The sequence below is a fragment of the Microtus pennsylvanicus genome, chromosome 3 (genome assembly GCF_037038515.1).
Source record: "Microtus pennsylvanicus isolate mMicPen1 chromosome 3, mMicPen1.hap1, whole genome shotgun sequence".
Taxonomy (NCBI): Eukaryota; Metazoa; Chordata; class Mammalia; order Rodentia; family Cricetidae; genus Microtus; species Microtus pennsylvanicus.
This window is the reverse complement of record NC_134581.1, coordinates 66,415,009-66,442,971: the sequence shown is the minus strand read 5'-3', so window position 1 is coordinate 66,442,971 and position 27,963 is coordinate 66,415,009. Positions and strand designations below refer to the sequence as shown.

The window sequence follows — 27,963 nt, the reverse complement described above, 5'->3', positions numbered from 1 at the left end:
GAGGCAGAGGCAGGCGGATCTCTGGTGAGTTCAAAGCCAGTCTGGTCTACAGAGCAAGTTCCAAGACTGGCTTCATAGCTACTGAGAAACCCTGTCTTGAAAAACCAAACAAACAAAAACAACAATAACAACAACAAAAAGCATCAGCAAATAAACTATCCTCAGGGGCTTAAACTCTTTAAACTATATACTATACGGGCACGAGTCAATAACCATCAAACTGGACTTCGCATTCAAAGAAAAATAAATTATCTGCAGGACACCGCCTTCTAACCGGAATCCCTCTATCAGAAGTCCAGCAAGAGAGAGATCTGGTTTCTCAGGGTCACCTACCTTTCCAGGGTTTTCTTGGTGGGCATAAAATTTATTCTAGTTTACACAGGTTTATCTGTTTATTCAAGTTTACACAGGTTGGTTTTAGGTTGGGTTTTTGTTGTTGTTGTTTTACATACGTTGCTTTTTTACATTGGTTGTTTTTTGTTGTTGTTTTTGTTTGTTTGATTCACGTAGGTTGATTTTTAACAAAAGTTTATTTATTGGTTATAGCGTCTGTGCTATAATAAACAGCTCTGACCAAAGCAAAGTAAGAAAAGAAGGTTTATATCATAGGGGCTGAGAAGGCATGGTGGCAGCTGGTCACACTGTGTCCTCAGTCAGGAAGCAAGTGGACCCCACAGTGGTGCTCAGCTCTCTTTCTCCTTTGAGTCTAGCAGTTAGGACAGGCCTTGCACGTCAGTTAACCTGCTCTAGAGAATCCCTCACAGGCACACCCAGAGGTGTGTTGCCTAGGTCATTCCAGATCCTGTCAATCATTATAGTGATTTGACGAGGGAAAGAAAGATGTACCCACCTCGAAGGTAGGAGCCTGCTGTGTAAGTGACGTTAACAGTGTTTGTTAGGTCTGGTGGCTCAGGCCTATCATTCTAGCTTCTCTGAAGGCTGAGGCGGGAGGATAGAAAGTACAAGGCCTGCTGGGACTATAGAGTGAGGTTTAGGGCAGTATGGGTAACTCAGTGAGACTTTGTTTAAATAAAAAAAAGTAAAAATGAAGAGGGCTGATGGTACAGCTCATTGGTAGCACTCTATTTTGTTGCTATTCTAGTTTTGTTTCTGTTTTGGTTTTAGAGACAGGGTTTCTCTGTGTAGCCCTGGCTGTCCTAGAACTCCCTCTGTAGACCAGGCTGGCCTCAAACTCACAGAGATCTGCCTCTGCCTCCCAAGTGCTGGGAATAAAAGCACTTATTGGTAGCATTCTTGCCTAGCATGTATGAGGGCCCAGATTTTCCAGTACTAAAAATCAAAAGTTTGGGGATATGTAAGATAAAAAGATAGATCAAGGGCAGGGTAGATGGCTCAGTGGGTGAAAGTCCTCTTTACCAAGCTTAATAATCTGCCCCGGAACCCACAGAGTGGAGAGAACTGACCCAACCAGATGTCCTCTGACCTCCACACGTGGACTGTGGTACTCTGTGGTGTTCTGCCCCACCACCTTCCACAAAAATCAACCAATCAATCAATCAATCAGTTTGATCACAGTTGCCAAGGACAGAGATCAGGAGCAGGAACTAACTGAAAATGGGACCTGAGAAAGAAATCTGTATGTTAGAAACGGGATTGTAGTCGTGTCTGGAAACTTAAGTTCCCAGAAGAAAAAAAAAAAAGCCACGTGGCTGTTAAATATTCTACAAGGCTAACTGTAGAGAGCCAGAATGTTGCAAGCCCAGAGGCTAATTATCTTAGCTATCTTATCTCCTCCGTAGGCATTTGTTGTCCACCCCTGTGTGTGACCCAACTTCCTCGGGACTATTAAGTAAATCCTCTTAGTTGCACTTCCTCCCAGCTGTCCCTAACCCAAAAGCTAAGAAAGTCATCAGATAACGTCTGAGGTCTCTTGGCAGGGATTTCCCAGCCTTGCTGAAACCTGCCAGCCTGATGGTCCAATGCTTTTGAAAAGAGTCTGCTGATTTTTCTTGTTCCGCTACTATAAAGATTTCACAAAACTGTTGCTGTGGTGGATGTTGTATGTGTGGGGATGTCTCTTGATTCTTGTCTTCTTAGAAAAGGATTCAGTCAAGAGATGTAGACAGATTGATTAGAAGTTTCCTTAATAAAGCAGCAGTTTGGTCAGTAAATGCAAGTAGGATATTCAGTAGGGCGTGGAAGCAGCTCAGCAGATAAAACAGAGAGAGATTGAAATGCACTTCCCTTGCCCAAGGAGCCCTAAAATGAGTTATGCACTGTGAATTTTAAAGAAACTTCTATGAATATTTATGAGGTAAGTAACATTCATGCGGTAAGATGACAATTTCTCCACCTTAAATCACGAGCAGGGGCTTCTTCCTTTTTGCGTCTTTCTTCACATGATGTCAACAAAAGGGAAGATGTATCAACCCCATAATGTAAATGATATTCTAATGATGTCACATTTCTTGAGGATGCAAGCCCTTTGACCGTGTATGTACATGTATAGGTAAATGTCCTGGTGCCCCCACTGAACTGCTGACCCAAGGATGTCTCCCTCCCAGAAGAGCGTTCTGTTGTCAGTAGGCATGGTTACCAAGAGGTACCTGCAATTTTCCTTCTCTTTACCACCTGCTCTTTAGCTGCGCCTGGGAGTGGGGCCGTGTCTCCTTCCTGGAGTAGGTGATGCTCTTATACAAGCTTTTCTTTAAAAAAAAAATGTTTTATTTATGTGCTCGTGTCTCTGTGAGCACATGCTACATGTATGTTGGTGCCCAGGGAAGCCAGAAGAGCGTGTAACTCCCTGGAACTGGAATGCCCGGAGATTACGAGCCTTCTTTGCTGAGTGCAGAGAACCGAATTTCATTCTTCTGGAAGAGCAAAAGTTGCTCTTAAGTTTTAACTGCTGAGCCAGCTCTCTTTTCTGCAGAAGCTGTTCTTATTCAATTTAGTCTTTTGCCCCAGGGAATTCTTTGTGGGTGCCAGTCAGACCCTGCTAAAACTGAGACCAGCTCTTCTTTGTCCAGTGAGCTTGGCTGTCTCATACCCGGCTGCCTTCTGTGTTTCCAGCCAGGGTTTCTCTGTGTAGCCCAGCTTGTCCTGAAACTCATTTTGTAGGCCAGGCTGGCCTTCAAACTCAGATCCAACTGCCTCTGCCTCCTGAGTGTTGTGATTAAGGGCATGCACCACCATGCCCAGCTTGCAAGCTCCTATTTACCTTCCTCAATGTTCCTGTCCTCAGCATTCTAACATTAACATTTAACATTCATTTTAACTGGCACACTGTTTTTAATCATGTTGGAACAGGAATTTGGGCTAACCTAGGTCTGTGTTTCCTGGCTTTAGTTACTTATATTTGGCTAGAATAAACCCTCTTATTCTCTTTAAGATAATAGCTGTAGTGTGTGTGTGTATGTGTGTGTGTGTTTCACGGCAGGTATTCTTTTTTAAATTGATATTTATTGAGCTCTACATTTTTCTCTGCTCCCCTCTCCATGGCAGGTATTCTTACCTTAGTTTTTGAGACGGTGTCTCTCACTGAACCAGGGACTGGTTGGCACATGGAGGTAAGTATCCAAGCAGCTCAGGTTTTCCATTGCTCAGGTTATAGATGCTTGCCCTCATACCTGGCTCTTTACATGGGTGTCAGGTATTCAATTTAGGTCCTTATGCTTTTTTTTGTATACAATATTGTCTGCATGTATGCCTGCTGGCCAGAAGAGGGCACCAGACCTCATTACAGATGGTTGTGAGCCACCATGTGGTTGCTGGGAATTGAACTCAAGACCTTTGGAAGAGCAAGCAATGCTCTTAACCGCTGAGCCATCTCTCCAGCCCTCCTTATGCTTTTGAAACAGGCACCTAACCTACTGGGCCATCTCTCCAGCCCAAGAGCTGTGTTTTCTGAACTGATACTATGCAAGTTTACATTTATTAAAAACTTAAAACTGAAGCTGGGCGATGGTGGCGCACGCCTTTAATCCCAGCACTCGGGAGGCAGAGGCAGGTGGATCTCTGTGAGTTCAAGACCAGACTGGTCTACAGAGCTAGTTCCAGGACAGGCTCCAAAGCCACAGAGAAACCCTGTCTCGAAAAACAAAAAACAAACAAAAAAAAAAAACAAAAAAAGTAAAAACTTAAAACTGTACATTTACATCGACTACTTTTAAAGATCTATTTTATACATATGAGTTGTTTTGTCTGCATTTAGGCGTGTACACCACATTTGTACCTGGTACCCAGGGAGGCCAGAAGAGGGTGCTGGATCCCCTAAACCTGGAGTTACAGATGGTTGTAGGCCTTCATGTGGGTGCTGGAAACCGAACCAGTGTCCTTTGTAAGAACAACAATGCTCTTAACCTCTGAGCAACACAGAGTATCTTTTATATTTAAACTATATTTCAGTAAAGCTATTAAAAAACAAAAATCAAGTTAGCGTGGTGGTGCATGCCTGTAGTCCCTGCACTTGGGAGGTAGAGGCAAGAAAAGAGGATCAGGAATTCAAACCCAGCTTCAGCTACATAGAGTTTGAGGATCTATAGGACTGTCTCTAAGAAACGAACCAAACCAAACCAACGTTTGGGGAATAAGTAAAATATCTGTTGTCGTGGCATTGCAAAGGGGGCCCATTACCCTCCAAATATAGAAGGCTCATTAGATCCCTAATAGGTGGCAAACAAACACCTCATCCACACAGCTACTCAATGAATGAAGCAGGCGAGGGGGGGGGGACGCTTCCGGGTCGCAGCTGGGCCTGCTCAGCAGCACGTCATCGAAAGATTAAGACAGTGATTGGCCAGCTAGTGGCAGCTGTGCAGAGAAGGGTCGGGTCCGTAGGCGAACGACGCGAAAATCCGAGCTAGGGGCGGGGCCACGCGGGGCCTCGGGGCGGGGCCGGGCGGGACGGGCTTCTGGAGCTCCTGCTACGCGCATGCGCCCTGGTGTTGCCGCTGTCGCCGCGGTGAGGGAAGTGGACGCGATGGCTGGGTCCGCGTGGGTGTCCAAGGTGAGCGCCACAGGGCATCAGGCTCGCGGGCGGCCCGGGAGGGCAGACTGTGATCTCTCCTCATGCCTGGCGGAGGCGAGCGCGCGGGGGCCAGGGGAGGCGGCGCACGTCCCGCGGGGAGAGTTTCGGGGAGTGTGGCCAGCACGCCGAGCGTGGCTAGCCCTGAGCCGGGACAGCCGCGCCCTCGGCGGGGACGGCCTCAAGGTCAAGGCGGCCGGCTCTGCTCCTGGTGTCCCTACCAGGCTCCTCCGGTACTGGAGCCCAGGCCTCCCGCGGAGCCCCGGAAGGTCACGGAACGGCCGCCCAGGCCCCGCGGCCCTGTTACCTGCCGGTTTCGGGGCAGCCAGCGGCACGGCCCAGGTCGCCCCTCCCAAGTCCCTCTGAGCCTTTGAGCCGCTAAACTATGGGAGTGAGAGGTTTTCCCAGGTGAGGGAATCCCGGGGCGGTCCTGCCGGCCAGATTTTTCTCCCTCTCGGAACTCTTCTAGCTTGATGCCTCGGTAGCTATTTCCCCTAGAGGACACAGGGCATCAATCATGCTCCTTGGAATTACACTCTGAAAACTCAGAGAGAAAGACCGCAGCATCATCCTGTTGTTGGGAACCCTGCTCTAGCTCTCTTCGATATGATGGCCCAGGTACAAGCTGGAAGGCACTTGAGGTTACATATGCAATCTTTTGGTTTCCCCGTGGGGCTGACCTGTCCCCAAAGACAGTCTTACTCAAGGTCATACAGGATGTCATTGTCATCTGGGAGAGGAACCCAAGTATTTTGATTTTTCAGTGCCCTTCTGCTTGTCCAGTGGCCAAGGTCACTTAGCCAGTTGTGGATATAGTACTGACCAGGCCTTAGGTCATCTGATGCTAGAGCCAGTGGTCCCTGAAATCTGCTCTAAGCAGTGTGATTTTTAATATAAAATTTGGTGTTTCCCCCTCCCCCCTTTCTAAGTTTAAAGAGAGGCTTGGGGATGCACTATCATGTACTGCTAATTCAATGTAGGGGTCTTAGTTTTAAATCCTGATAATGCCATCAACCAACCTGTGTGCCCGGAGCAAATTACTTAATGTCTGTGAGCCCACCTGTAAGATGGGCTGTGTCAGAGTTGTTTGTGCTTGAAAGCAAGCACCTAGCCCATGCAGGACAAGAAAGCCTGAAGCTTTCTTAGTTATCAATATATCTATTTTGGCAATTGCCAAGCAGACAGCGGTTCCTGGGCCTCAGTAACTAGGCTTTTTCACTCAATAGTTTGCCACATTCTTCAGACCCACATCAGGTCACATTTACTGTTAAAGGTGTAACAAGTTTGTCCTTTAGTGTCTGGGCTTACACTCCCTGCCTGATCCACCCTTAGTAGGTATAGTCAGCCTTCAGGGGAAGGATAGAGAAAACTACACTGGGGAAGAGTGTGCTGGGAAGTTGGTTTTGCCTTTAGCTCTGTAAGAAAATTCCCAAAAGTTCAGAAATTATTGGCTGTAGGGTCGGAAGATGTCCCCTGGGACGTGATTCCGCATGTGACCTTTGGCAGGGTGGCCCAGCCTTCGGGACAGTCTCTCTAGGGATTAGGGCTCAGGAGAGGCTCCTGGGGCTAACTCATCAGGTGAAGTGCTAAATGGCATTTGGGGTTTCCTTCAGGAAGGCTATTTCTGGCTTTCCATTTAAGGGTTTTGCTTTGGTCTCAAGTATAGCTAAGCCTGTAGCTCAGGCTGACCTTGAACTCCTGGTCCTTTTTCTAGTTCCCGACTGTTGGCAAGATTATAGGTGTGAGCTACCACACCCAGTTTCCATTTAAGGTTTTATTTGTTTCTTTAAAAAAAAAAAGTCATTTGTAGATCAAAGATTTCCCCACTGAGAAAAAGTGGGTTTTAAAGGCTTTTCCTGCTCCAAAGACTTTGAGAGCCAGCTCCAGCCCCTCCTTTCCATAGACCTCTTGTTCTTAGGTGGAATATGAAAGTAAAAGGAAGTGAAGAGTCGCAGGGTTCAGGTGATCTGGGGCCTGAAATCAAGTTCAGGAAGCTAGGTTTTATAGAGGAAATATTATTTTATTTTAGTTCAAGATCATAGAGGAGAAATGGAAAAACGGGAAATATCGGCAGTTAGAGGAAAGTCAGTACAAGCACGGAAGCTGGGTTGGGAGCCCTCAGCTGCACATAGCATTTTTCTGAGTGGCCTGGGTTGTTGTAGAAGGGTTTGTTGAGCATCAAGCACGAGGCAGGAGGTGTCCCAGGCACTGTAGATATAGTAGCAGACAAAGCATAAGAATGGCTTGCGTGTCTTGGGATATTGGTTATTGCTGTGGCGCTGGAGACTGAGCCTGGTGCCAGGAAGCACTGTCCCACCGAGCTGCACCCTCAGCACCGTTCTTTCCCTCCAGTTTTAAAGTCAGGTCTCAGTAAACCACCCATGCTGACCTTAAACTCACTCTGTAGCCTAGCACAGACTGGCAGGCATTGAACTTTCAATCCTCCTGAGGGCCAGGGAAAAATAAGACAGGGTGTAACAATGTCTGTCTGCTCATGTATCTAACATGAAAAAGTTACATTAAAAAAAATTTTTTTTTTTAGCAGACTTGAATGTCTTTGGTCTGTATTCAATTATTTGCTTTGATTTTATTGCAGTAAGACTGTACAATTTCTGAAGGAGTCAGCTATTATTACATTTGAAAGCTGTTTTTCTTGAGACAGAGTCTCACTGTAGCCTGGCACTCACTGTTTAGACCAGGCTAGCCTTCAAACTCAGAGAAATCCACCTACTTCTGCTTTCCAAGTGCTAGGTTTAAAGGTGTACGCTACAGTTTGAAATACCTTTTTAAACGTGTACATATGCTATTGGTTATCAGAAAAAAATGTATTAATACTAATGTCTTAGAGTGGTAGACTTGTTTTGTTTGTGTTTTTGTTTTTATTTTTTGAGACAGGGTTTCTCTGTAGCTTTGGAGCCTGTCCCAGAACTGGCTCTTGTTGACCAGGCTGGCCTTGAACTCACAGAGATCCGCCTGCCTCTGCCTCCCCAGTGCTGGGATTAAAGGCGAGCACCACCACCGCCTGGCGGAGTGGTAGGTTTGTTGAGTGACTTTTATTTTCCTTTTTTACATCTTTCTGTAGTCTCCAAATTAACAAATAACAGTAATAACTATTTCCTGTACTCCTAGAAGAACTAAACAGTTAAAATATTCTGTGTGGCATTGGCATCAAATAGTGCTAAGTAAACTAGTTTAGGTTTACTATAAACTGTTATAATATTTTCAGTTGGCCTATGACAGACACAGAAGACCTGGTTGTTTTTTCCCCTTTTGGTGATGTTGGAGCTGGTATATGCTAGGCAGTGGTCTGCCTCTGAACTGTGTGCCCAGCCCTCCTTAGTTTTTGAGATGGGGTCTTGCTGAGTTGTCTTTGTTAGTCTTGAGGATTCCCTATAGCCCAGAAAGGCTTGGAACCTCCTACCTCAGTTTACTGCATAACTACGGTCCAGAGGCCCAGCAAGATTGTCTCTAATTTGCTGATTGGCTATTGGAGAGATGGCTCCGTGGTTAAGAGCACTGGCTGCTCTTCCAGGGGACCTGGGCTCCATTTCCAATGCGGTGGCTTATAACCGTCTATAACTCTAGCTTCAGAAGACCTCCGTGGGCACCAGGTACATGTGTGCAGGCAAAACACCCATATGCATAAAATTCTATGATAATAATTTTTTAAAAAAGAACTCAGTAATTTGCTTATTGGTCACTCTGATCTTAAACCAAATCCCGGCTTTTTTTTTTTATTTTTTATTTTTTTTGGTTTGGCCTTGAACTCACAGGGATTCACCTGCCTCTGCCTCCCAAATGCTGGGATTAAAGGTGTGCACCACCAACGCCCAGGTGCAAATCCTGGTCTTTGACCTTCTATCCACAGAGTTAGTTCGTGCTCTGGTTCCTTAAGGACCCTGCTGGCTTTAAATCTGGTGATAATTTTCTTAGAGCATATGGCTTTCTCTGGTGGTCAAGAGGATTAACAAAACTAACCAGAACATTAGAGAAAACTAAGATTTGAGGCAAAAAAGAGTAGTTCCGTTTTGTCTTCAAAAGTTTTTGACAGTTTACACTTATAAACTCAGACTTTAAAAAACAGTTCAGTGCTGAGCTTGGCAGAAGGGTGGGGGGCTGGGGAGGGTGAGGCGGGGAGGGGTTTGGCTCAGTCTGTAAAGTGCCCACCCTGCAAGCATGATGACCTGAGTTCAGATTTCCTGCATCTACATTAAAAAGGCTGAGCAGAGACCTGCCCTTTTCTAAACAGAAATGGAGGGGGAACTGGTTGGGAGGGGAAGTAGGAGTGGAGGAGTTGGGGGAGAGGAGGGAGGGGAAACTGTGGTCAGGATGTAAAATACATAAATTTATTTAAAAACAAAAAAGGCTGGATGGCGGCACATGACTGTAATTCCAGCGTTAAGGAGGCTGAGACAGGAGGGTCTCCTGGAGCTCACTGCCAGCTCTTCCTAAATTCGTGAGCTGTGAGTTCAGTGCGCTCAACCTTTCTCAAAAACCAAGATAGGAGGACACCTGGTGTGGCCTCTGGCTTTCACACGCATGTACACACGTGCATATATACACTAATATACCACACACGCATACATAAACCCCCAAAGAAAGAAAAAGTACAGAACTGTAGTTCTGCCGTTTCAGTTCAGCAACATTGAGCTAGTAATATTTGAGAAAATTATTCCTGAAAAGTCTCCAAGTTAAAAAAAGGAAAAGACTTGAGTTATTCCAAGGAAACCTATCAAAAATGACTTCTCCAGTGTTTGTGTTTAGTTCTGTGCATGACACTTCTCTGTTGTGTTGACGTAGGTCTCTCGGCTGCTGGGTGCATTCCACAACACAAAACAGGTGACAAGAGGTTTGGCCGGTGCTGTGAGTATAATTATGTCTTTACTTTTCCTTTTAGAAGTTTCTCAAGAAAGATGCTCAAATACATTTATTATTTAGCATTCTGTCTTCATTTATTTAATGCTAAAGGAAATTGGCCATACTTCTAATGTATGTTAAAATTATTGGCTGACAATTACACAGATCTCATGTCATTTTCCTATTGAGGAGAAGTCTGTTACATCTGGCTATGTAAGCCTGTCCCAGTAATATCTTCAAGGAGCCAGGATAAAAATAGAAATTACCCTGAAGCTGTTACTTTATTTTGTAATCTCATTAGTGTCTTAAGACACTTAGCGTTTATGATTTTTTAGAAACATACAAGTTGAGAGAAAATTGTTGAGAAGCTTCAAAAACTTTTGCTTTGCATTTTTGTTTTCTGAGCTTCCCTAAAAGCAGTAGATGATTTATCATCTATGAACATCTTATGCTTCTCTGGGCCCTGCAGACCTATACTCTCTGTATGCAGTCCGTAGACCCAGTATTAGTGGATCATCTAGTGCCCATTAAGTCTGCTGTTTTTGGAACTCCTGGCTTTAGAGTTCTGTGCTTGAAAAGCTGATGGCACATTTTTGGAGCATTCCAAGACTGTGTGTCAGTGACTTCCTATTTATTATTTTTTCCCTTTTTATAGAACCTGATTTGATTTTGTAATTCCTTCATTCTTATACTCCCACATCACATTTCATGCCATTAATGTGATGAGACCATAGTACATTTCTTCCTCTATTTGCTGGATGTACTGGAGAAGAAAAGTAGCTTCTTAGATGGCATTACATGTGGGAGAACAGGAAGAAGGAGCCTCTGGCCCTGCTTATGCCAAAAATGCAGAAATGAGCTCACAGCAGCTGAATGCATGCACAAGACCAGTGCAAGCCCAAAGCAGACCAAATTCCAGCATGGGAGGGGTATGGGGCACACAATCCTACCTCTAGCTGTGGAGTGATTGGTGGTTATTCTGCTGGGAGAGAGAGTCAGTTTTCTCTGATTAGATTATAGGCCTTGGTCAGATGACCACGCTCCGTTTGAAGTCCACAAATCCTAGAATATTTGAGCATTGCAAATTGGTCTTGATGGGTCAAAAGAAGAAAAAGGACACAAAGTTGAATGGGTGGGGAAGGCAGGGAGAGATGGGGAAGGGAGGCGAATATGAGCAAAACACATTGTATGGAATTCTCAAAAAACTGATAAGAGTTTTTAAAAATATAGAATAAGACTTTCATTTCAAGCTCAAGAATAACCAAGTCAGTATTTCAAAACCATTCTGAAGCTGGACTTGATGGTATAGGTTTGTGATCCTAGCTGCTCAGGAGGGTCAGAAAAAAATGCAGGGCCTGTGTTCCAGAGAGAGTTGAAAGCCAGCTTGGGAAACTTAAACCTGTCTCAAAATACAAAGGAAAAAGGGGTAAAGTTCTGTGGCAGAGCACTTGCCTGCATGCACACCCTCAACACCAAAGTGAACAGAAGGAAAAACCCAGCACACTTGGAAATGGGTGAGACAATCATGGTTCTCTGCTGTTATTTAATCTCTAGGGTATATTAGCCTGGTTGGTCGATGAGGTTATTTTTAACAGATCAAGAGGATATATTAATTTTAAAAATGATTGATTCATCTCTATGTAAAACTTGAGAAATAATTAGTCAACCTGTCCAGGTGTCATTGTAAGGGAAAGCTGAAATAGTGATTTTAAACAATAAATTTATGATATATATAAATATATTTATGGTATATATAATTTATGATATATATAATGTTTTCGTTAATTCTTTGAGAATGTCATACATGTGTACAGTGTATTTTATCATATTTGTCTCATTCTTCTTCCTTAATTAGTGATTTTTTAAAAAAAACTATGTAGTTGAAAAACTAGACCTGTAGTTCCCAATGAAGAGGGGTCTGAACAAGTCTCAGATCCTCCCATCTTTCCTTCTGACACATTCCACTTATGGTTAGATGCTCGCTTGCTGTTGTCCAGAGCCTTTGGAGTTGACGTAACTGATGTCACACCACACACACTCATGGGCCTTAGGGTCTGATGACGGTATGGGTTCCTATGACATCCCATGCTCACTGAGACCATACGAAGTAGCCAGTGTTATAGAGAAGCAAGGAAAGTAGAAGCTTCTAGAGATGAAGTCTGATTTTCTCGGGGGGTTCAAACAGACCTCTGGAGTTCTGGAAACACGTTGTAGTTTTATGAGCTTGACTGTTTCCTGAGAACTTCCCAGCATTCCACAGACTGAAGCTGGACTTTCATGAGGAGTAGCTAGTTAGCCATGCTGAGATGGTTGCTCTCTTGGGATTTACAGACCTGAACTAGTCAGTCATTGGAGCTTGTCTGAAAAGAAGTACAAGTCAGGAAGTATGCTTGGTAGTTTATTTTTGTTTTATTGAAGAGCATAATTTGCATTACTATTTAAACTTCCAAACTCATTTGAGAGCAGAGACATGGAGTATCATAGAGTTGGTTTCTCCTCCACTGTCGTGATCGCAGTGCGAGGTTTTGTCTGTTTCTTTAAAGCATTTGGGTCTTTCCAACATACCTGGGAAAGTGAGTTTTTCTGTGAGTGATACTCTTTTTTAAAAAATTTAAAAACCAACCCTTACTATTTTCCCAATGATTTTTCCTCTTCAGGTTCAGACAGTAACTTTAATTCCAGGAGATGGAATTGGCCCAGAAATCTCAGCCTCAGTTATGAAGATTTTTGATGCTGCCAAAGTAAGTGCTTTTAAAATTCTCTTAAAGGTACTCCACAGAGGCTCTCTTAGCCAAGATGAATTGTTTTAAGTTTCTATATAGTTTGTGGGGTCTGTTGTTAAATAGTCTCCACAAATTTTCTACTTAAAAAAAAATTAGGACTATGAGATGACTCAGTGAGTAAAGGCACTCACAGCCCAGCCTGGTGACCTGAGCCCAGTCGCCAGCTCCTGCATGGGGAAGAGAAAACCTACTCTAGATAGTTGTCCTCTGACCTCCACCCATACTGTGGCAGGCACACGCTCCCCACATGAACATACATAAGTGCACCCAAGTAAATAAATGAATAAAATTATTTTAAAGCTGAATGTGGTTGTCCAGGCCTTAATCCCAACATTTAGGAGGCAGAGACAGGAAAATTTCTGCATTTAAGGCCAGCTTTGGCTATGTAGCAAGTTCCAGACCAGCCAGGGCTACCTAGTGAGACCATCTCCAAAAAGGTGGTCTTATTTATTTACCTTTTTTAAAGATTTGTTTTGTTTTGTACATAAGAGTGTTTAGCCTGCAAGTATGTATGTATATCACATGCTTGCCTGGTTCCTGTGGCGCCCAGAAGAAATTGTTGGATCCCTAGAACTGAAGTTGTGGGTGGATGGTGGTGAGCCATCATGTGAATATGGGAAGTTAAGCCCTGGGTCCTCTGCAAGAGCAACAGATGATCTAAGCCGCTGAACTGTTGTTTCTCCAGCTCCTGTTTACTTTTGAGACAGTCCCGCTCTCAAGCCTGGACTGGTGTAGAGCTCACTGTGCAGCTTAGGCTGGCCTTGAATTTGTAGTGTTCAAGCCTCAGCCTCCTGAGAGCTGGATGATTGTCCCTTTAACATGCCTGTCTCGGTGCTGTCACTGTCCTGGATAGTTGTAATCAGATAGCACTGCAGTACTCGTGACTCTTTAAACCCTGCTTGGGACTAAGGTGTTTAAATCTTGCCCACTCACCTGCCTACCTTGCTGTATCTAACAGAAAATTCTTTAGAAGTTATATAGGCTATTTTCGAAAGAAGCTTTTTCATGTATTATAGTTTTGGTGTGTTGGAGATTAAACTTGGCTTTGCACATGCTGAGCAGGAATCCTTGTTGTTAGTATTCAGGCATTTGTACTGGCCCGCTCTTGGGGTCCTTACAGGATGTGTCGTCAGCTGCAGCCACTAAGAGCACCTCCTGTTCACGTTTGCTACATTCCCTTTTAAAAGGGGCCTTGTCCACTTCTTGTCTCTTTCTCTCTCTCTTTCTCTTCTGTTACTCTTATCCCAGGGACCAGTCACTGCCCCCCTCTCTGTCCCCTTCTCTATCCTCCTTTCTGTCGTCTCTCTCCTTTTCCAATAAACCTCCTATGTGAGCCCTGTTGCATGGTGTGACTTCTCTTCATGGGGTTTTTAAATAAATTACAACATTGGTTCCCTGACCGGGAAAGACTTTCCTGTGCTTCCTCCTGCCCACCGGCAGTCTGAGGCATGCTGGGACTCTGGAACCCACTCCTCATAGGACAGCCTTATTTCTCCAAAGAATGGATCACTGGGCTCCTCCATCCGACATTGGCATGATTGGTGGGCCCCCCTTTTCTCCACCTCTGGCCATTTCCCACAAATTAGGACTCATCTCTCAAGTGTGATTTCTCATCTCCTTAGCCTTGTTAAACCCTGGTACCAGGCAACCATGACTCTCTCGGGCTTGGAGCCCTTGGCCCCTGCTCTGTGTTTGATGAATTACTGAGCAGCCTGTGACTTCTCAAAATCAACCCCCTCTGAATTCCTAGGAAGATAGGAATTACAGACCCTTGGTTCTCACTTACCTGCCCCATTCATGGGAACTTTAGCATCGCCTATACCTTCAACTTTTGCGCTTAGTGCCCGATTTAAGGGCTTCTAAACTCATCTGCCTTTGTGGTCAGATCTCGTCCAAATACCCCTTAGATATTGCTTTCTGTTCTTGTCTTTTCCACCTGCAACAAATTTGCTTTCTGATTTGCTCTCTTTCACCTACAACAAATCTCGTTCACTGGCAGCTTTGCCTTCCATTCAGTATTGGCAGTTGGGACTCTGGTGGGGCTACCTGCCTCTGACCATTCCCCTGGATGTGAGGTTTCATTTGTCAAGCATAGTCCTTTCCTCGCCTTCTGGCTTTTCTCAAAGTCCTGGTACCAGGTGACTGTGTCTCTCTTGGGCTCAGAGCCCTTGGCCCCTTTTCTTGTGTGACAACACTTGGGACAGCCTGAGCCTACTTAATCTGATCCTCTCTGAATTCCTGGGATGCTAGGAATTGCAGACCCTTGGGTCTGACTTCTCTACCTCACTCAAGGGAACTGTGTCATACTTCCTCATTCCCATTGAGGTGTCCTTTGGAGACCTACTGACCACTCCTTTCAGATCATCTGGCCTCAGTATTTCTCGAACCAGGCAGTAGGGAAATCGAGAAAGAATTCTTCACTTTCTTTTTCTTTGTTCTAAGACCTGCTAGTGTCTGTCTGGTCTCCCTTTTCAAATGTCCCGTCTGTTTGCTGCATCGTGCAGGTCAGATGGAGAAGCCAGCTTCCTCTTGCTCGGCACACACTGGCTTTCCCTTTCTTTTTATTTACTCAACTCCTGTTCCCATTGGGCCCTGGTGATCTTTCCCCATAATTTTTCTGTGCCTTCTCAGGAGACAGCCTTACTAGTTGGGCACAAATTTGTTGTGTTTCACTTTACTCTTGACTGTCCTCAGTCGTCAACCACGGTGTCTTCTGATAAATGAGATGGAAAGAGGGTGTCAGGGTAATGCTGTGGTGATGGGAAAGGAACAGCTGCTTTCAGTTCTTGTGAGCTCCAGGGAGTCCACTTGGATCCACCTTGAAAAGTATTTTACCAGCTCCACAGGGCACGGACAGTGAAATGAAATAGCCATCTACCCTAGGATGTGACGAACCCCAGATTTCTCAGGTCCCCCAAATATGGTCTATACCCCTTAGGTCAACAGGAAGCAGTCTCGAGAACACGGTGTCCTCATCCCCGTCTCACCTGCTACCCCTTTCTAACTCCTCACCTTTTTAAGTTAAGAGGGAGGAATGTTTGTTAGTATTCAGGCATCTGCACTGGCCTGCCCTTGGGATCCTTACAGGAAACAACCTCAGCTGCAGCCGCTAAGAGCACCTCTTGTGCACATCCACTAAGTTCCCTTTTAAAAGGTGGGCCTTGCCCATTACCCATTTTTCTCTCTCTCTCTCCCTTTCTCCCTCTCTCTCCCCCTCTCTCTCCTTCTCTTCTGCCACCCTTGTCCCCAGGAACCAGTCTTGACTCTCCCCCCACCCCCGTCTCCTTCTCTGTCCCCTTCTCTGCCCCTTCTCTCTCTCTCTTCTATTAAACCTCCTATGTGAGCCTTGTTACATGGTATGACTTCTCTTTACTGCATTTTTAAATAAATTATAACACTTACCACTGAATTATGCCTTTTTTTCTGTTCTGGTGTTGCCGTCAAGCATGGAATATTATTCCTACAGCCCAACTTTCAGTTTGGGTAGATATCTTAAGAAATTTTTGTTTGGGGGACTTAAGACTGTAACTTGGCTTTTTATTGTTGTTAGAACTGTGTAGTGTAAAAAAAAATAGCCATGAGTTGAAGAATGAAATTTATTGAAATTATATCAACTCTCTTTTTTCAAATGTGAGTTTCTAATGGAAATTCCTGCAGATGAGATAATGCTTGTAAGCTCCTTCTGAACAAGGTCCACATCTCTTTCTATACTTCTCTGTCTGGCTGTGTGCAGACAGTGTGCTGGCTGGCAGATGTCAGCTCTCATATGACAGGTGGAGGGAGAAGGGAACATGAGTTTGTGCTTTAAACCAGGACTTTCATAGGTAGTTTCTTGTTCTTTGGACAGTTTTATTAAGATATAATTCACATAATATTCACATCACTCATTAAAATGGGACAGTGCAGGGCCGGGGAGTTGGCTGTGGGTAAAGTGCTGTGCAAGCGTGAGGGCCTGAGTTCAGCTGGATGCTGTAGCATGTGTCTGCAGTCCCAGCCCTTCTGTTGTGAGGTGAGAGGACCCGCTAGCCTGGCATATGCATCAGTGAGCAGCAACAGACCCTGTCTCTAATACGGTGGAAGGTGAGAACCAACACCAGAGCTGATACCTGACCTTTCTATATTTACTGCAACAGTAAAAAAGCATCCACAAATAACTGTACCATCCACGCCAGTGATTTTTAGTATATTCAGAGTTGTGCTGCCACACACAAAAACCATCTAATTTAGAACAATTTTATCACCAAAAAAGATAACCCATAATGTGTAGCAGTCACTCTAGGTCTGCCCCAGCTCCAGGTAATCATTTGCTTTCTCTCTATAGATCTGATAACCTATTCATATCAATAGACTCATACATGGTCATTTCTGGTGGACTTTTAGCTCTTAGCATTGTGGTTTCAAGGCTCATCCATCTATTAGTGCTGTGAATCATTTCTGTGAACCTTATACCCCCTTCTTATGTTAATCTAATTATAGTTACCTTAAGAGTCCTTGTGAAGAAAATAAGTGAGCAGGTGGCAGCTGGATGTGATGGCTGGGCCGGAGTAAAGCAAGAGAATCCCTGGGGCACACTAGTGAATATCACACTAAGGGACTTTCAGGACCTTATGGTCCATGTGTTTACTAGTTGCATCCAGTCTTGATGCACCATCATTATAGTCTGAATGCCGGAGTTGTTCAAGTGTGTTCAGTTCACTGTGCTATTGTGTGACTTGTAGGCCCCTATTCAATGGGAGGAGCGGAATGTCACTGCCATTCAAGGACCAGGAGGAAAGTGGATGATCCCTCCAGAAGCCAAAGAGTCCATGGATAAGAACAAGATGGGCTTGAAAGGTACGGTGGAGAGGAGGCTTTGGTTGTTCCCAGGCATTCTGTTTTGAGAGTACATGCATGTCAGCCAAGTACAGCCTGACAGTCTATCAAAAGTAAAGCGCTCCTTTTATGAAGTATCTAAGGTACCTGTTTATTTATTGAATGTTTTATGTTGTGAGGCTGGGTCTCATGGTATAGCCCAGCTGACCTAGCACTTGTTGTATGTGCAAGGTTAGCTTTAAACTTGAGATTCTTCCTGTTTTAGCCTTCTGAGTGCTGGAATCACAGTCATGCATCTCTAGATGTTTCTTTCTTTATTTGCTCTACCATGGAAGTATATTCTTGGCCTGAGATGATTATTTCTTATTTGGGACATTTCTTGTTGTTGTTGTTGGATTGATTGATTTTTTGAGACAGGGTTTCTTTGTGTAGCTTTGGAGCCTGTCCTTGGAACTCTGTCTATAGACTAGGCTGGCTTTGAACTCACAGAGATCTATCTGCCTCTGCCTCCCTAGTGCTGGGATTAAAGGTGTACACCATCACCACCTGGCAAAAGTTCATTCTCCCTCTCTCTCTCTCTTTTAAGATTTATTTATTTATTATGTATACAGTGTTCTGTCTCCTCCAAATATGCCTATTAGCCAGAAGAGGGCACCAGATCTCATTATAGACTGTTGAGAGCCACCATGTAGTTGCTGGCAATTGAACTCAGAACCTCTGGAAGAGCCACTGGTGTTCTTAATCTCTGAGCCATCTCTTCAGCCCTGGGACATTTAAGACTCTAGTAACAACATTAAAGTATTGCTGGCCAATACCAACTTTACTGTGTCTGTTATTTTTAACTCCATTTACCTCTAGTCAGACTTTTAATGTTTTTATTATCTTTATACATGCTTAAGGCCATGATTCAGAATAATTAGCACATGATAGTTTGAAATTTGGCACAGGCTTTAAACCATGTTCAGGTCCATCTTTTGTGGGCCACTGGCTGGTAAGCTTAGGCCAAGTTATTTCTCTGGGGTTGTTTTTTTTTTCTTTTAATTGTAAGCATCCCTCCCTTTTGAGCACTGAGGCTCAGCAGATACTAGGCTTCTGATGCAGTGTTGGTCCTCAGAGGTTCTTAGGATAGGAAATGCAGGCCATATCCCAGAAACCTCCCTAGAGGATTTGTTCCTCCTCTTGAATCTTTTTCTTTCTTTATTTGCTCTCCCATGGAACTGTTTTCTTGACCTGAGATGGTCTAAGGGAGGGCCGAAGTTGAAGCCAGAACACATTTTACAGAAGCCAGGTGAGTTAGTGGGTTCCCTGTGAGACCAAGTATATCCTATTGTCATGTGATGTTCTTCCTTACAGGCCCACTAAAGACCCCAATAGCAGCTGGCCATCCATCTATGAATCTATTGCTCCGTAAGACATTTGACCTTTATGCCAATGTCCGGCCGTGTGTCTCCATTGAAGGTTATAAAACCCCTTATACGGATGTAAACATTGTCACCATCCGAGAGAACACAGAAGGAGAGTACAGTGGAATTGAGCATGTGGTACGTTCATCTCTTCATCTCAGAGTTTGTTTTTGTTTGTTTGTTTTGGGGGAGAAGGTTTTCTTTCTTTTTTTTTTTTTTTCTTCGGTTTTTCAAGACAGGGTTTCTCTGTGGCTTTGGAGCCTGTCCTGGAACTAGCTCTTGTAGACCAGGCTGGTCTCGAACTCACAGAGATCCGCCTGCCTCTGCCTCCCGAGTGCTTGGGATTAAAGGCGTGCGCCACCATCTCCCGGCTGTGGTCTGTACTTTGAAACTGGCGGTACCAAAGTGATGCCACAGCCATCCATTGAAGCATGGCTTCCTCTCTTTCAGATTGTTGATGGTGTCGTGCAGAGCATCAAGCTCATCACAGAAGAGGCGAGCAAGCGCATTGCAGAGTTTGCCTTCGAGTATGCTCGGAACAATCACCGGAGCAACGTCACAGCAGTGCACAAAGCCAACATCATGTGAGTCGTGGAGGGGCTGAACTTGCTTTGCTGTGGGGGTGGAGCTTCCAGGACTTAATCTCCAGCTTGTTCTCTCTCTGCGCCCCAGAGTTTCGAAAAGAACATTGTACCAATCAGAGTGGCGTTTTCTCCTTTGGTCCCTCCTGGGGAAATGAGAGGAACAAATGAAGCGGGCCAGGAATTCATGTCCTGGAAGTTAAATGTGGCTGAGGTATCAGAAGGAAGCTGGAGAAGATGTTAGGTTAGCAGAGGCCATGCAGTTCATATTTCCCAAGTGGGGGAGCAGGGGTGTTTCTGAAGTACCATGTGCTCAGGGCTTAAAATAGGGCAGATCCAGTCAGAGGATTTCTCTGGCAGGTGAGGTCTCAAGCCCTGTCTGTTAAAGGCTCCTCTGACTGGACAAGGACTTGACTTCCTAAGAAAGGACTGAACCTGCACAGCAGGAAACCGTTTTAACTAACAGTTACCCTCCTAAAGCATTTTTCATACGAGCCAGGGCATGTTCCACGTGTACCTATACTCGCAGCTGTGGGTATTTGAGGCCAGCCTTAGCTACATACCAAGTTCAAGGCCATCCTTGGCTGCGTGGGACCCTGTCTTTGAAAAAAAAAACGGCAGGTGGTGGCGCAAGCCTTTAATGAGGCAGAAGCAGGCGGATCTCTGTGAGTTTGAGGCCAGCCTGGTCTACAAGAGCTAGTTCCAGGACAAGCTCCAAAGGTACAGAAAAACCCTGTCTTGAAAAACAAAAAACAAACAAACAAAAAAAAAACCCAATAAAAACAAAAATAAGGGCCCTGCCAAATTAAAAAAAAAATTTGATTATTCTTGTTTTTACACTTATGGATCTGAAAACTTTCCAACTCCCAATTTATTAACTGCCCAAGAAATAATTATACTGTAATTGAAATCAGATAATTTGAATTCTGGAACTTATTTGTTTGTTTATTTTGTTTTGTTTTTGAGCCAGAGTCTCACTATGTATTCCTGTCTGGCTTGGAACTCACAGATATCCACCACCTCTGCCTCCTAGTGCTGCTATTGAAGGCATGTGCTACCACACTGGGCTTTCTCTCCTGAGTGTTTGTATGGTGAACAACCGCGGTGTCATCCTTAGGGGCAGAGTCTGTCACTGACCTGGAGCTCACTGCTTGACTCTTGTTATCTGCACCCCTAACTGGTATGACAGCTTTTCTGTGGGTGCATTTCCGTGACTGAGCCATCTTCCGGCCTCTTGGAACTTAACTTTCTTGAACTTTTCTTTGATTTGATTAGATTCTTTGCTTGCTGCAAGTCTTCATTTTAAACAATTTATTATGTATTTTATTAAATACAGGCGGATGTCAGATGGGCTTTTTCTGCAGAAATGCAGGGAAGTTGCAGAGAACTGTAAAGATATTAAATTCAATGAGATGTATCTTGATACCGTATGTTTAAATGTAAGTACCTTTATACTGTATGTTTAAATCTAAGTATGCATTGATGCTTACTGGTTGCTTTTTATGGTGCATACTGTGTATTTACGGTATGCAGATTATAATTGCTAAATGTACAACTTATTCTTTGTAGATGGTGCAAGACCCATCCCAATTTGATGTTCTTGTCATGCCAAACTTATATGGAGACATCCTTAGGTAAGTCTGACTGCCCTTTTTATTTTTGACCTATAGTTTTTATATAAACATCCTAAAGTGAATCATGGCTTTCTGTTCTCAGTAATGTATTAAAAGCTATTTAATACATTTCAGTGTATTTTGTTACTTGCACAGCTAGCTAGATTGGTGGTCATTATCACAAAGTCCCCTTTCTTCTTTCCGCTCCCTTGTGCTAAGCTGTCATGGAGCTTCTCCTCCAGCCCCGGTCACTGTTGACATAATCTCAGACTGATGAAAATCTTACTGTAATGGTAGAAGGAAGCCCCCTGTACTGAGTACTTAAATCTTTCAAGCTCTTTCTCTAGCATACCTTTCTTCTTTGGATTCTTCCCTCCTCCTCTTGGGATGTTGGGAGATGTTGACTTTTGAAGCCCATTCTTCTACACTTCTTATGAGGTGTTCTGTTGAGAGGCTACAGCTTGTCTACTCTGAGTCTGCATATATGCCTTCACCTCTGGAGCTTTGCATATTATCGGGAAATTATACTGTATTTCAAATTTTATTGTTTTAATTTTGAGGCGGGGTCTACATCAGCATGTGTACTCCTGGTTTTCTCTTTTAGTCACTGGTGAGTTCCTCACTCGTTCAGGTTGTCTTGACTGTGCTCGGTGCCTCCTGTGCATGGATGCTATGTCCTGGGCTGGGCCTGCCCTTTGAGCCTTGCCTTACTGTGGCACAGGAAGCTGCTCCAGGCTCATATGCATTTCTGACCCTGATGCCTGGAATGAGCCACTTCTCCAAGGACCTCTGCTTTTCTCTAGTGGATTATCATATCTAAACACTAAAATCTGGGTGCTAGGTGAATTGCTTTCTTTTTCACAATGTCCTCTTATGTCCCCAGTGATCTGTGTGCAGGTCTGATTGGAGGTCTTGGTGTGACTCCAAGTGGCAACATTGGAGCCAATGGTGTTGCCATCTTTGAATCGGTAAGGACCCTAACACCTACACAGAATTCATGTCTCATTGTATAGCCCAGACTGGCATCAAACTCATGAAAGTCCTAGCTGTCCTGGAACTAGCTCTTGTAGACCAGGCTGGCCTCGAACTCAAAGGGATTCACCTGCCTCTGCCTTGTGAGTGCTGGGATTAAAGGCGTGCACCACCACTGCCCGGTCAAGCTTTCAGTTTTTCAAGACTCTCATCTCAGGCCACTGCTTCCTGTCAGTCTAACTTGTCTCTCTAGAGTCCTTATTGCTAGAGTTCATGGCTAACTCGAACCTTCATCCACCTGATCCTGCCCCTTGTTCACTGTTCTGCACGTCCTTTCTCTCCTTAGCCAGCTTATATCCTGCTCTGGGAAGCCCTTGGCTTCATGGAGCACTCTGCCCATACATACACCTGTCCAGCTGAGAGTAGCGTTTGGCCCATTGTTGGGTTCACTGTAGTCTATACACAGGCTCTTAACTGCAGTTTTGCACATGGTCTTAGAAATTCAACTCTGTTTTTTATTATATTTGTCTTAAGTTTTGTGACAGGGTCTCAAAATATGCCTGGCATATCATTTGCTGTGTGGACAAGGCTGACTTCAAATTCAGAGCGCCACCTACCTGTTTCCCTGAGTGCTGCCATTAAAGTCATATGTTACCATGCCCAGTTTTTAATTTATCTATCTGTCCATCTATCTATAAATGATTATTTGTTGTTGTTTTTTCTTTTTTATTTTCCTGTGTATTGTTGTGTCTGTGTGAGGGCGTCTGATCTCATGGAACTGGAGCTACAGACAGTTGTGAGCTGCCATGTAGATGCTGGGAATTGATCTTGGGTCTTCTGTATGAACAGCCAGTGTTCTTAACCACTGAGCCATCTCTCCAATCCCACAGCTTTTATTTTTTATATAACACTGGTTTGTTTCTTTTTCTCCATATATTTCTGCTTATTTATATATTTTGAGGAGTTTTGTTACTCAGACTAACCTCACACTGGAGATAGGAGGCTACCTCATGTCTGGCCAGACACTTTATGTGCCTCCTTCACTTTCAGATGTTACCAGAATCTACTGGAAAATATTATTGACCCACAATTTTTTATATGCATGTGTATATTGTATGTGTAGGCACGTGTGTGCTGCCATGCTTGTGTGTGTGGAGGTCAGAGTGTTGGTTCTTCCCACCTTGTTTGAGGCAGGATCTGTTTTTCTGCTGCAAACAGCAGGCTAGCTAGCCCACGTGCTCCCCCGGATTCCACCGTCTCCACCAGAGTCTCACCCTGCTGCTCCACATCCTGCTTCTCTGTGGGCTTTGGAGATGTGAAATTGTGCAGCAAGTGTTTCCTCGCCCGGCCGTCTCCTTGGTTGGCACCCATATTTTTGCCCTCAAAAATTAGCTCATTGTTTCTTCACAGCTTTATTTTACTTCTAAGATGTGGCAGTGAATTGTCCACACTGTTTTTCACATGTGTCCGTGGATTGTCCACACTGTTTTTCACATGTGTCCGTGGATTGTCCACACTGTTTTTCACATGTGTCCTTGGATTGTCCACAGTTTTTCACATGTCCGTGGATTGTCCACACTATTTTTCACATGTGTCCATGGATTGTCCACACTGTTTTTCACATGTGTCCGTGGATTGTCCAAACTGTTTTTCACATGTGTCCGTGGATTGTCCACACTGTTTTTCACATGTGTCCGTGGATTGTCCACACCATTTTTCACATGTGTCCATGGATTGTCCACACCGTTTTTCACATGTGTCCGTGGATTGTCCACACCGTTTTTCACATGTGTCTGTGGATTGTCCACACCGTTTTTCACATGTGTCCGTGGATTGTCCACACCGTTTTTCACATGTGTCCGTGGATTGTCCACACCGTTTTTCACATGTGTCCGTGGATTGTCCACACTGTTTTTCACATGTGTCCGTGGATTGTCCACACCGTTTTTCACATGTGTCCGTGGATTGTCCACACCGTTTTTCACATGTGTCCGTGGATTGTCCACACCGTTTTTCACATGTGTCCGTGGATTGTCCACACTGTTTTTCACATGTGTCCGTGGATTGTCCACACCGTTTTTCACATGTGTCCGTGGATTGTCCACACTGTTTTTCACATGTGTCCGTGGATTGTCCACACCGTTTTTCACATGTGTCCGTGGATTGTCCACACTGTTTTTCACATGTGTCCGTGGATTGTCCACACTGTTTTTCACATGTGTCCGTGGATTGTCCACACTGTTTTTCACATGTGTCCGTGGATTGTCCACACTGTTTTTCACATGTGTCCGTGGATTGTCCACACCGTTTTTCACATGTGTCCGTGGATTGTCCACACTGTTTTTCACATGTGTCCGTGGATTGTCCACACTGTTTTTCACATGTGTCCGTGGATTGTCCACACTGTTTTTCACATGTGTCCGTGGATTGTCCACACTGTTTTTCACTTCTTCAAGAGTCTGTGCTGTCATTTCTTTTTTGTTGGTGCTGGGGATTGAGCTCAGAACTTGGTGCATGCTGGGCACATGCTAAGACCAGGAAGGGCTGCCTGCTCCCGTCTCCCTCCTGCTGATGCTGTTTTCTTACACTGCCATAGGTTCATGGAACAGCCCCGGACATTGCAGGCAAGGACATGGCCAACCCCACCGCCCTTCTGCTGAGTGCCGTGATGATGCTGCGCCACATGGGACTCTTTGACCATGCGGCCAAAATCGAGGCTGCGTGTTTCGCTACTATTAAGGATGGAAAGGTATCTGTAATCTAGACCACTGTAAACTGGGTAAATGGTGTTTCTTCCATAGAAAGGAAATAGAGCCCTGAAAGATTTGATGTTAAACAGGGATTCTTAATGTGGACTCCCAGATTGAGCTTAAGTTAGACATGTGTTCATGTATGCATTTTTCTGGGGGAGGATCTGAATATTTCCTCTGAAAGAGTAAAGAGGCACTGATGGGCAGCAGTCTGCAGTGGAAAACATGAGAGCCAGATAAAGGCACAAGCGCATCCCGCTGGCCTAGTGTGTTAGTATGATCTTAACATAGTGCCTCAAAGCTTGACCCTTCTGAAAGTTAGAGCTAGGAATTACTTCTTATGGCCAACACATAAGGAGTGCAAACATATTTTTAATAGCCTGACATCGTTTAACGGATATGAGACCTTGTTATTTATACCAAGGCTGTGTTAGAGCCGAGCAGAAAGACGCCTGATTACACAGGGTGTTCTGTAGCATGTAGCTAGTCTACAGGAGGGAACTCAACATGTTTGCAGCGAAGAGGAAATGAGTTGGTAGAAAACAGATTGGCTACGGTAGAGACTTCTCCTAAAGTTAGGAGTTAGCTGTGTAAATGTTTTCATGCTATTTGCCTCCAAATACCAAAATAGATCAGAACGTGTCTTACAAATTTTTTTGAGCTTTAAAATTTCCCCTCAGATGTTTTGCTTAGATTTGCTTTCATTTGACTGTCATAACCAACCAGTATTTTCTCCAGTAATAGTTTGAGCAAAGGGTAAATTCTGGAATACTCCCTGCTCCTCAGAAAGGCCTTATCCTTGCGAGGTGTCTGTTAGCTCTCAGGCAGTCTGTATGTGCAGAAGTGAACTCAGGCTGGACTACAGGAGAACTTCTGGTGGTTAGATGAAAATCCAGTATTTCCTGGGAACTAGTGAAACTTCTTCTCTCTCCAGAAAGAGTCATTTCTCTTGCCTCTGGCAGGAAGGACATACGGCTCTCCATTGTGACATGCTCTGTGGTTGCTGTACATTACAAAGCCCTCACAGTAGCGTCTGGGCCCTCTCACCTCCCTATCGTGTTCCCTCTCGCGCTGCTACTATTCTCTCTCTTGCTGTTTCTGCTGTTCTCTCCTGCTCTCCCATGTCTCTCAAAGATAGCCCTGGATATGTCCAGTATGTCTTTTTTTCTCTGCTTGGATCTTCCAGATGCTTCTGGATCCTTTCCTCTTTGTTATTCACAATGAAAACATTCCCGTAATGGAGCAGCCGTTTCTGTAGTTTCTTTGCTGCACCTTCTCAAATACAGTGCTGAGTTGTTTTGAGACAGGGTCTTGCTGTCTAGTCCTGGATGGCCTGGAACTCGATGTATAGACTAGGCTGGCTTTGAACTTGCAAGAGTCTTCCTGCCTCAGCCTCTCAGTGCTGGGATTATGCGGTGCACCATCATGCCTGACTTGGCAGTGTTTTGGGGTACACACCTCATGGGTTTTCCCCAGGCCTCCTATGGTAAGTAGATAGTGTGTAATGGGACCTCTCTTGGACATCAGTAGGCAGGTACCTTGCTCAGTTCCTATTTCACTGAGCGCTTTAAGTGAAATTATCTTTGCTTAATTTAGTGTAGTGGTGATGGATGTTTAATTTTGCTTTTTCCTTTCCTCAGAGCTTAACAAAAGACCTGGGAGGCAACGCTAAGTGCTCTGACTTCACAGAAGAAATCTGCCGCCGAGTAAAGGACTTAGATTAGCACTTCTGCAGGTGGATTTGCTGCTGTCAGTCACTTCAGAAGGATACCCTGGAATCCTCCTCGAGAATGCCCACCATTGGTTTGCTTGCTTCTTGACAGAGTACATTTTCAAATCCGGCCTTTTCTTAACAAACCCTTGCAACAGATGCACATGAAGGCTCCGGCCTGCATTCAAAGGGTTTTCCCAAGTGCTTGTTGTATTTATTGTCTACCTGGTGAACCTTTTTTTGTAAACTGTAAGTGAACTGTATCATTTACCATTGTTACCCATTTTACACTTCAGGCAAAGTAGTTTTTCCTCAACTGTAAATATTATGATACAGAATTAATAAGAGAAAATATTTAACTTTTTAACAAAAGCCCTGTTTTTTGGTTTATGAAAACATACTGAGAATTAAACAGGGTTTTAACAATCGCACAAGATAACATTATTCTAGAACTAAATGGGCTCAAAAGGAATTTCTTGGGAAAGTTCACAGCAAAAATGGTATATTTCTTAGCAATATGGAAAATAAAAATATTTGTCCTGTACATGAATTATTAATAAAAATGTAAGCTCCAAGAAATATATAATGAACGATGTAATTTTGTTAATAACGTATAGGTAATCCTTGAGCCAAAGCCCCAGATGCCCTGTGTATTAGATTATTTTGTTATCTTGAGATTCACTATTTTTTTGGGAGAACTCTTAATTAAGGGAGATCATTCCTCTTTAGAAGACACATTGTAAGAAAGCATTTGAACCCCTGAACTCGCCCCTCAGTTGGGGAGCCAGCCACTGCAAATGACTCCTGTGTGGCCCTGGGAGGAAGCCACACTCCGCTGGTGCTGCAGGTGACACTGGAAAGGCTTGGCTACCTCTCTCAGCTGTAGTCGAGGACCGTGGGATGCTGGCTACAATTTCTATTTCATAGCTGCCCCTAGAACACCCAGTCACTGCCATCTGCCCCAGTAGCACCCACAAAAGACCCCACTGCAGAGGCAGAGCTGACTCAGTCCAGACTGGGGCTCGTGTTATCAGCTTCTGACCCTTAGCTTCCTATCCCCACCCTCCCTCAGCTCTGCACCACAGCATGAAGCTACTCTTTGGCCCACACCAAAGTTAAGCTGTCTTCCCTCAGCCCTTGTACCAGTTTGCAAACCCATGGCTTTGTATAATGTACCCAGGTCACAAGGGGATTTCTTAACAACAGATCTCCCCATCTGGGTCATTTTTAAAGCTTTTATTCAGATTTAAAATCTGTATTTTACTTTCAACTGCTGCTTTCTCTGTCTTACTGGATTGTTCTAGTTACCAGTGGCTTTGGGTTCACAGTAATAAAGAATTTAAAAACTGCTGAGATGTTTGCATTCTCTGCCTCTTTCCTGGTCAGGTAGGTGCCTTAAGGCATTTTGGCTTAGCTTGTTGTAATAGGTGGTAATAGAGTTGGCTGCTTTAACTGGAACGTTCCACCTGACCCCATCTTGCACCTTTGTGTATTGTA

The 27,963-nt window shown here is 44.3% G+C and overlaps 1 protein-coding gene across 1 annotated transcript; it reads left to right on the top strand.

Annotated features, from left to right (window-relative positions):
- The first annotated feature begins 4,856 nt into the window (after positions 1–4,856).
- Positions 4,857–27,819, top strand: Idh3a (isocitrate dehydrogenase (NAD(+)) 3 catalytic subunit alpha). The gene is made up of 11 exons (XM_075965874.1): positions 4,857–4,966; positions 9,785–9,847; positions 12,499–12,582; positions 17,343–17,457; positions 18,790–18,977; positions 19,290–19,423; positions 20,757–20,859; positions 20,990–21,054; positions 21,917–22,001; positions 24,602–24,754; positions 26,396–27,819. The coding sequence occupies exons 1-11, from the start codon at positions 4,892–4,894 to the stop codon at positions 26,477–26,479; spliced, it is 1,149 nt and encodes a 382-aa protein (XP_075821989.1). The 5' UTR covers positions 4,857–4,891; the 3' UTR covers positions 26,480–27,819.
- The last annotated feature ends 144 nt before the right edge of the window (positions 27,820–27,963 follow it).